Source organism: Gracilinanus agilis, chromosome 1, assembly GCF_016433145.1.
Source record: "Gracilinanus agilis isolate LMUSP501 chromosome 1, AgileGrace, whole genome shotgun sequence".
Taxonomy (NCBI): Eukaryota; Metazoa; Chordata; class Mammalia; order Didelphimorphia; family Didelphidae; genus Gracilinanus; species Gracilinanus agilis.
This window is the reverse complement of record NC_058130.1, coordinates 340,804,604-340,814,918: the sequence shown is the minus strand read 5'-3', so window position 1 is coordinate 340,814,918 and position 10,315 is coordinate 340,804,604. Positions and strand designations below refer to the sequence as shown.

The 10,315-nt window shown below is 39.1% G+C and overlaps 1 protein-coding gene across 1 annotated transcript in view; it reads left to right on the top strand.

Annotated features, from left to right (window-relative positions):
• The window catches only part of LOC123251545 (protein LYRIC-like), a 41,251-nt gene extending 35,489 nt beyond the window's left edge, over nucleotides 1-5,762 (top strand). Inside the window, 1 exon segment of the mRNA XM_044680839.1 lies at nucleotides 4,554-5,762. Within this exon segment, the coding sequence (XP_044536774.1) occupies nucleotides 4,554-5,741 (1,188 nt within the window). The 3' untranslated portion in view covers nucleotides 5,742-5,762.
• Nucleotides 5,763-10,315: the final 4,553 nt, after the last annotated feature.

Sequence of the window (10,315 nt, the reverse complement as noted above, 5' to 3'; positions counted from 1 at the left end):
GGGGGGTGAAGGGGAAAGTAGGAGCATGAAACATGTAACCATGTTAAAAATGATTATTAATAAATGTTAAAAAATTAAAAAAAAAAGAAAGAAAAAAAAAAGAGTGAAAGGAGCAGAACCAGGAGAACATTATACACAGAGATGGATACATTATGGCACAATCGAATTCAGAGAAGCTTAGAAGAAAGAATGTTATCCACATTCAGAGAAAGAACTGTGGGAGCAAAAACACAGAAGAAAAACATGTGATCAATCACATAGTTTGATAGGGATATGATCGAGGTTTTGATGTTAAAAGACTGTTCTACTGCAAATATGAATAATATGGAAATAGGTTTTGAACAATGATACATGTATAACCTAGTGGAACTACTTGTCATCTCTGGGTGGAAGAAGAAAAGAGCGGGGGTGGGGTGGGGAAGGAGAGGGGCAGGGGATCATGAATCAATGAATCATGTAACCATGGAAAAATATTCTAAATAAAAAAAGGAAAAAAAAAGAAGAAAGCACTTTCAAACTAATTCTGATTCAACAGTTCTCTTACCTTTTTCTACTTGCTTAGTCCTTCTAGTCTTTATTTCCAATTGTATCCAGGCAATCTACACATACACCCAAACAAATTTCAGCTTTAAGTTTTGACTTCCTTAAATTATTAGGATCTCAAATCTTCCTAGTCAGCTTTGGAAGTAAGAAGAACTTTCTTCCTTTTGTTGATTTATCAATGATAACCAACCAATATTTCAAATGTCTTCTTTATGGCAAATTTATAAAATTAATTTGTAAGGACTAAAATAAAAAAATATGCTAGAGGATGACTACCACATGCAACTCTTTTTAAAAGCATGCTGATTAAAAGTCATATATTCAAGACATCCTGATGTTATACTAGAACACTGATTCCCAAAGTGGGCGCTACCGCCCCCTGGTGGGTGCTGCAGTGATCCAGGGAGGTGGTGATGGCCACACTTTTTTTGTATTACATTCTATTCTGAGTTCAATAAATAGTTTCATAATTTCCAGGGGGTGCTAAGTAATATTTTTTCTGGAAAGGGGGTGGTAGGCCAAAAAAGTTTGGGAACCACTACTCTAGAAGCTACTGAAATGATCCTGGGAGCTAACCTTGCCCACCTTATTGTGTCTGCAATTGCCTGCACACCATAATGACCTCTGGTGTGAACCTCCAGGCAGACTTGGTGATAATTTTTTGAAAGGGCATGCGTTCCTCACTTACCCAAACTCCTGATATCTGTTTTTCATTTTGTCATTGCATCCAACTTTCTCTGACATCCTCATCTTCATAGGTGTCTTCATGGGTAATGGTTAGCCATATGCCTTTGCTGCCTTCAGCCTCAGTGTCCTCCTCTGCAGCACTTTCAGCAGCTTGGAGTGTCATTGCCTTCTTTGGTTGCTATATTTCAGCTGAATCAGCTCTTTAGATGTTAAGAGCAATGAATTTGGCTGCCTAGTGTTATATTGAATCTCTGGGAGCCTGAAGTTCATTCAATGATTGACAGATAAGTCAGTTGGATAGAATGTTCCCAGAGGCATGCGAAAGGCAGGAGGGGTCAGTTGAGAACCCTGAGGAGAAGTTCTGGGTCTTTTACCTGTCCTGAGGCTAGAGATCGGTGTGGATCCTGGTCTTGGAGTGAGTGAGTGCAAACAGCACTCTGCAAGCTCTTCCTGTCCTTCATATACCATTATCAACCTGTACTTGACCGCCACCTTGGTGTCTACTGCCCCTAGATATTAGGAGTTTCATCATCTAGCTATCTAGGTTTCCCAGAGCCTGGGAGGGATCCGGGAAGTGGGCAGAAGATGAAGAAAAGGGTGGAAAGGGTGGATATATCTCAACTGTTAAGGCTTAAGATCTATAGAAGAAGCTGAAGATTTCCCAGCAGTTTACCGACTCTGGTTAGCCCTGGCCAGGCTGAACCAGAGGGAAGCTAACATTTGATTCATCATTGCCTGCAGTTAGTTTCATTACTAGCAATTTAAATAGGGTCTCCTATTACCTCAATCCTTTTCCCTTATCCTTCTTATTAATATATATATAAAAAGTTTAAAGTACCTTCCTAAATCAGATTCAAAGCTTGTTTTGGGAAGGGAGGCAACGCAGTCAGAATATCAACGTTATCCCAGCTGAAGAGCCCAAATTAATATATCAATTAACTCCAGGTGGGTCCTGAAGGGATAAACCACTTTGACCTGAAGGATCCTGCCTGGGCAACTGTTATAAAGGAGAAGTGCCATCTTATCCTCTCTGTACATCATTTCTACTACCTCAAATAGATACTAGTGACCTCCTTTAAATATAACACTAGGCATTAAGGTTTTGTAGAAAAAAGGCTGACCACAAAACCACTACAGCTCCTGCAGCCTCCTTCCCCTCCTCTAACTCAGGATTGTCAGGGGAACATCTGTGAGATTTTGACAGGTTTTTCTGTCAGTTCAACCATGATTTCACAGTCACATAAGGCTTCCCCAAATAAAGGAAGATCAGGTATGGAGGGATTTTAAGTTGTTACATCTTTTGATAGCTATATTTTCCATTCCCTAATTTTCTAGCAAGTCTCTGGTCTAAGTAAGCCTGCATTCAGTGACATAACAGCTTAAGCCTCTGGGTATTGGAAAAATGCAACCCTAGGGCAAGGAATGGTCATGAGTGCTGTAGGAAAATATAAGTAATGGGGTCACCAGGGATATTAAAATCAACTATGGGGTTTGTGGGAACACTCTCTGGGATGTAAGAGAGACTATAACTGAACACTGAAGTCTTGTACAGCTATACCACTCCCAACTGAAAAAATAACAGCCAACTGTCACTCTGGCCAGAGGCCTTGAATTAACTGACAAGGTAACAAGGTGAAATTGGGTTTTAATTAGAAACAACTAAAAGGAGGGATAGGAATGACTACTCTAAAATCTTAACACCTAATAACAAAACCCAAAGGGACAGGGAAGGACTTATTCACTACACTAATCTAAGCTATCTAACTAACAGGGCCCAAGGAGCTATACTGGAGTCTCTGGGTTTCTGCCTCAAACCTGGAACCTGCCAGGCTTGAGTACAGCTGGGGCTTTTGTGGCTTTGGGATTTCTCACTGCAATCCACTGATGATGTCTGGATGCCAGGAGCTACAGTTGTCTCAGGAACCAAGTAGTAAGGGGTTTGCTTGAAGCACTGTCCTCTTCTCTTGTTCTTTCCTTAAATGCCACACCACACAGGATCCAGGGGAAAACAGGATGCAAGGTGTCCTTTGCTCTACGGTCTCCCAGGCTGGCAACAGTTTTTGCCTACTACTAATGGAGTCCACACACAGAACACACATAGACTTCCTCCTCCTTCATTCCAATCTGGAATTCCCAGCTCCAGCTCCTTCCTGCTAGGTACTTCCTAATCAATATATAATCAATACCTAATAACTAGCTAATCTAATCTTACTCATAACAGTGCTTTCACAAAAGAAGCCTTAGTGAGCATAGTAAGTGGCTTCACAGTCTTCTCAAAGGATAGAAGCATGACTTCTATCATAGATAGAAGCCAGCTGTCCCCAGGACCAAGAAACAGGTATGTGCTATCCTGGGGGATATAGTCCTTTTTCCTGATGCCTTGAATGTGTCTCTGCTAACAAAGTTTCTGAACCAAATGGAGCAACTTCATGGCTAGGGGAGGCCAGAAGCAAGTCATCTTTGTAATGGATCAAGGTAGAAATTTAAAGTGAGTGGTTAATCTTAAGACAATATTGTTGAAGGCTTGTGGTAGATGATTTAATCAGGTAAGCATAAACAAATATTGTGATTTAGGGTTAATAGACTAGAAGGCAGCACACAAATCAACACTGAAAAATAAATGGCATCACAAGGAATAGCAATCACAATAGAGATAGAACAGAAGATGGCCTTCCCATCAGGACAAGTGGGTATTGAGGCACAGATGATGGTTTTTCTCTTTTGTGCAATAGAGATCAGGATTGATGATTTAAATAGCCTGCATTGGTTAAAGTTCACCCACATCTCATTAGGTAAGAAATCAGGGATTAAGAGACTTTCATCCTGGGCTAACAATGAAACAGACAAATCTGTACTACAACATTAACTTAATTAATAATAAATCATTAATCATTAATAAATTAATTTAATTAATTAAAGATTAATCAATCAACAATGGAGTTAACAAGTTTTCATCAGGCAAATTGACAGTAAGTATATTGAATGACATACAATGGATAATAATTCTCAATTTACACAATAGAGCTCTACCCAAAAGATTAATAGGAGATTGGGGTAGCCATTAGAAGGAATGCATGACTTTGATGGAACCAACAATAATCTCAAGTGGAGATAGCAGAGGGATTAGTTAACTATTTCCCTCAGCTCCCACCACTTGCATTCTTTTAACAATATTTACTTTGTCCTTTGGAACAAATCTAAAAACAGACAGTGAAACTCCAGTATCGATAGGTAAGGGAGAGGCATGAGCAGGTAGGGCAGGGGCAAGGGTCTCAGTACAGGAATATGTGACAAAAAATACAATACATGGTACAGATGAGTAGGTAGCTACTTCAAAAGAATTCGAAAAGCAGCAGCAGCAGCAGCAGCAGCAACAACAGCAGCAGCTAGATGTTGAAAAGAAAAATGAAAAGTTAAAGAAAAATTAGAAGAAATCAAAGCCAGAGGTTAAAGCAGTGCAGAACAGTACATGCCATGATGGAAAGGAAGTTGATGAAGGAGCCTGGGAAACTAAAGTCAGTAACAGAGAGAAACGGCAGCAGCGTAAGCGTGACAAGGTGCAGCCTGATACTGGTCCCTTGGATCCGGCTGTCTCGGGGATAGAAAGTGCCTATACAGTAACTACTGAGCAGCTTATTACAGCTTCGTTTCCTGTTGGTTCCAGGAAGAATAAAGGTGATTCTCTTCTCAATGTTCAAGGTAGCAACTTTAAGTCTGGAAAAGGAGATCTCACCCTTCAGGGATTGAATGAAAACCCTACTGTAAATGGAGGAGGCTGGAATGAAAAGTCAATAAAAATCCCTTCACAGATCAGTGCAGCTTCTTGGTCTGGTAACGTGGATAGGAGGGTAAATAATATGACTGAGCAGAATTCTGCTCCCTTTTCGTCTCTGGCACTCAACACTACAGTTTCTGATGGACTTTCTTCTGCTGATCCCAGCTCTGATTGGAATGTGCCAGCTGAAGAGTGGGGGAATTGGGTAGATGAAGAGAAGGCTTCATTTCTGAAATCCCAAGAGTTAGTCCATGAAGAGAAATTTTCAGATGATGATAAAGAAAAGGAAGACATGCCTCTTCAGAGTTCTGCATCTGGCAAATCTAAAAAGAAGAAGCAAGGTGAAGAAACTAACTCTCCTGCACAGGATATGGAAGAATTAGAGAAAGAGTTTAGGGAAGATGTTCCAATGGAGACCTCTAAAGTACATCCAAAACAGAAAAAAACTCTTTCTTTGAAGACCATGAGCACTAGTGATCCACCCGAAGTACTCATCAAAAGTAGCCAGCCTGTTAAGACTCTTCCACTTGCTGTTTCTCCCGAGCCATCTGTAATTTTATCACAAAATGAATCTGACAAGATCCCCTCCCAAGTGCCCCAGACGCTACAAGAAACAGCTGTTTCCAAGCCTAATCTTAAGCAGAGTAGTGTGCCTCCTTCCCAGACCAAGTCTGAAGCTAGCTGGGAATCTCCCAAACAAGTAAAAAAGAAGAAAAAAGCTAGGCGAGAAACGTGAATGTTTTATCCTGAATTGGACATGTGTTGTGCAGACACTGTCTTGAAAATTATGCTGTTTATGCAATAATTTGTGAACATGTACAGAATTTTATATAAATTTCAAATGATTTTTAAAGACAAAACTGCTGTGAATGCAACCATCATTAAAATGGAATCAAAGGAAAGTTAATTTGTGAAATTAAGAGCTCAGCAGAACAAGCTACATTGCTGGAAGACGCTTAGGAGTCTCTTTTTCAATTTTATGAACTATCTCAATTTAAGAATATAGATCTCCTGGTTTTACAACAGTGCCCTGTTTACAACAGATTGTGTTCTGTCTCACCTGCAGCTAAAGACTAGAGAAGTGATTAGAGAAAGGGTGGGCTATAAAATTGTAGGTATTTCTTGCATCTTTGGTTCACAGGTTGTCTACCATTTGAATTTGCTTCACATGTAAATCAAAGTGCTTTGATTAATTGCATAATCTTCCATATCTTCCATATTTTTTGGTAGAAGTGTGTATTAAAGGAGTCACATGTGCAAATACAAAGTCATTGTCATTTGTTTAGCTAAGTCTTTATGACTTAGTTGACAATTAAAGAAAAATGCTTTCAATTAAAAGATCAGAAATGCAATTGACACTTGTATGGTTCATGAAGTTATTTTTGATAGTCTTAAATTACTTGAATTGTTCAAAGTGCAGTATATTTTTAATTCTATTACGGAAACTCAACTATGTGTATATGGTCTTATTTGTTTTTGTTGTTTCCTTTTAAAAGTTCATGCTCATGTTTAATTGCTCATTTTTAATGATGTGAACTCTTTTAGAGTCAAAATCTTACTCCTTTTTTCCCTTTCCCAAGCAATTATTTTTACCAGCTTCAACTGTTCTCTTTGTTCTATAAAATGTCTTTTGACTTTAAAATTGAAATCATTCACACACTAGTTACACAAGACATCAAAGTTTTGATGGAGAATGGGAGACTAAGATCAGACAGCTTTAATTGACATTGTCAAGAACTCCAGTTATCAGGAATACATTTTTTTTACTGCCTTAACCTGTAGTGTGTAGAATATACATCTAAATTTCTTGAGGGGGAATTAGTGTTTTTATAAGAATTTTCACGTAAGTATTACAGTTGTAGTTAAATGAAGAACATTTCCCACTTGAAACTGTATTGATTAAAATGATGTGTGAAATGTTCCATTTTCAGGCACTGTGTAATTATATTATAATGAACTGGCAGGTATCTTTGTATCTATAAATAGTGCATGCTCAGCCATGTACACTGTAAATAGCCTTTACCAAATGTGTTTGACAAGGACCATAATTAACATCCCTTAGTGAATTGTTATCAAGAAAAAAAAAGCCATGAATTATTTGATGCATTTGGCTTTGTTGTTTTTATGTGCTCAGATTGTTTGTAACAGCTGTAACCAATGGTACTGATCCAACCATCCAATATCGTCTTATTTTACTTGACTGCAGTTTAGTAGTTTTGACTTACGACTGCTAGAAAGGATGGAGAAACAAAATTACTTTAGTTTTGCTGAAGATTGGTCTTTATGACTGAACCGCTTTCCTAATAGTGATTACTAACTTTTATACAGGTGTTAACATCTGTTTCAGCAACATGGCAGTATGTTTACATGTTCAGAGTTTTGTTTAATTCAGTGACATTTCCAAGTTGATTTGTTTAAATAAATTGAGCAAATGATAAAAAAAAAAAAAAGAATTCCAAAGTTAATAACTAGCATGTTGAATCTTCCTTTTAAGTTAGAATTTAGGAATGTACAATAATCTGTAATTAGAATATTAACTTGGGGCACTTCCTGGAGAAGAAATTGCTTTTGGCAAGAATATCTTATGCTTTTCCTGGAACACTGCTTATTCTAGGACAGTAATGGTGAACCTTTTAGAGATAGTGCCGGATGCCACCAATACCCCATTCCCCCAGACCTAGTGTCTTGCCTGCCCCCCTCCCCCCCCAGAGACCACATGCCTTGCCCTTTCCACCTACTGAGTGTCAGACGCAACCTGCTCACCCTTACCCCAAATGGGAGGGAGGAAGTTCTCTCATTGGGATACTGGGCAGAGGGGTGAGTGAAGTGAGGAATGTCCTCAACATTTGTAGACGGGGAGGACAGTGGCCCAAGTACTCTGCTCCCCTCCACCTCTGACACCTGTGAGCTGCCCACCTTACCTGCTGTGTGTTCCCACTGGGCTGCAGGACAGAGGGGTGGGGATATGAAAAAAATGTCTTCAGGCACAGTGGAAAAATTTCACTGGAGTCCCTCTGCCTTTCTAGTAAGGACCTGGGGGGTTGGGGAGGGATGGGGAGCCACATGTCCACAGAGAGCACTCTGTGTGCCATCTTTGGCACCTGTGCCATAGGTTCGCCATGACTGTCCTAGAATATCTAGTTTCATTGTGGATCAGTGCTTGTTAGACTGATTGTCCACAATTAAACTTTGTATGAAATATTGACCCACAGGTGGATCCTCAACTCATGTATATTGCTTAAGTTGCCTTGAGTGGATCAGTACTTTTGCATTGAACTCAGTTTGACAGCTTTAGATCATTCATGTGTAGATTATCCATTATGGTATCCACAATGACCAAACCAACTTCAGGGTTCTAGGAAATATAAGGTTGCTTTTCATTCTTGAGCTATATTGATTGCCTCTCCTTCATATTCCAGTTTGTCTACATCAGTGATGGGAAAACTTTTTAAGGAGAGGGCCAAAGGAAAGGAAATGCTCATCTGTCAGTCTGTTTCTAAGGCAACTCTTTCAAAGTTTCATTGTATTCATCAGATTAGGAATAATGTCCCACAGCCAGAGAGAACATTTCAGGGACCTGCATCTGGCCCATGGGCCATAGTTTGCCCATCACTGGTCTAAATTATTGATTTCTTTTCATAGTTGAATGATATCTAAGGTACTAGTATGATGTCCCCAGGTACCATGAATATGTTGTACTACTTTTATCTCATTCATAAGTGTTATCATATCTTAAAGGAGTGATATAATATCTGGTCTGGTTAAAATGACATGAACAAGTAATCCTTATGTGTAGACTTCTTTACCAAGTCAAAATATTGCATCCTTCAAGGCATCTAATTCATCCTGAAAAGCCAAATTTAACCTTTGCTATGTATGCCAAAGTTGAATGGTATTAGAAACAACCTCTAGTATAAACACATAAATTTGTATAGAAGCAGATAGTGCAATGGATGCAATAATAAAGGAAGTAATGAATGTGATAAGAGTAGAGCTCCAATAAGAACTAATATGAATCATTTAGTATGGGATAAGATATGTCAAAATATCTTTCATAGGATACAAATTGATGGGGTGGAAGCCCATGGTTCAGTAAGGTTCACATGAAGCCAAACTAGAGCTGGCTGACACATAATGATAATTGATACATCCTGATGAGTGGAATCCATACAGTGATGAAGATAGCAATTTGTATACTGAATTTCATATACAGCTTTAATATTCCTAATTACATTAATAACAATGCCAATCAACATTATATATGGGGCAAAAATACAAAGTTTTACATAGTTATAGGTGACTTTTTCCAAAAAGCTATATTTCTTAACTCTGGTCTGGAAGATTCATACAGGTTGAGATGCAGTCAAAATCTTCCATTTTGTATGCTGATTTCGACCTCCTGCAATAGCTAAATGGGGGGTTAGACACTGCTACATCCACAAACTCTAGTCTTTCAGTTTCAGCATAAATATACATGCTCATATACCCATGGGTTATATTTATTGGCTATACAGTGCTTCCTAGGTCCCCAGTTATATACTGTGTGATTAAAACTGTCAGACATGCACACCAGAAGAGAATTGGATAAAGAACAGCCTGATCATGGCATTTCTTTCCCCGATATCTCTTGTTGTTGAGAACATAGTTCTCCACTAGCTGGGTATGAGGGTCTGTATATAACATCACTCATCTTTATCCCTTTTCCTAGGGAAGCCATAAAGACTGATATATGATAGATGTTTTGTCATATAGAATCCACATTTGGGTTGCTCATGGGACACAGAAGGGACTATTTCTATAATTGGTGGTTGTACAGAATGGGGATACACTGTGGTTCCAAAATAATCATATATAGCTCTTTCAGAGGCTAGAGGAATTTCTTTTGATAGCACAGCCATTTTTGTATCATTTACATAGACACGGGGAGATTTGACAAACCATGTGAGTTCTCTCAAAAGAGGTGGCATAGGTAAGGCTGACCAGTATAGGGGGCAGCTGGGTAGCTCAGAGGATTGAGAGCCAGGCCTAGAGACAGGAGGTCCTAGGTTCCAAATCTGGCCTCAGACACTTCCCAGCTGTGTGGTCCTGGGCAAGTCACTTGACCCCCATTGCCTAGCCCTTACCACTCTTTTGCCTTGGAGCCAATACAGTATTGACTCCAAGATGGAAGGTAAGGGTTCAAAAAAAAAAAAAAAAAGATTGACCAGCATATTTCAGCATGAGTACCTAAAGTGATGAAAGTAAATGCAGCCATAATTAACTTAACAGGGGCCTTAGGGAGGTATGCTGTTTCTAGGGAATGCTCCATCA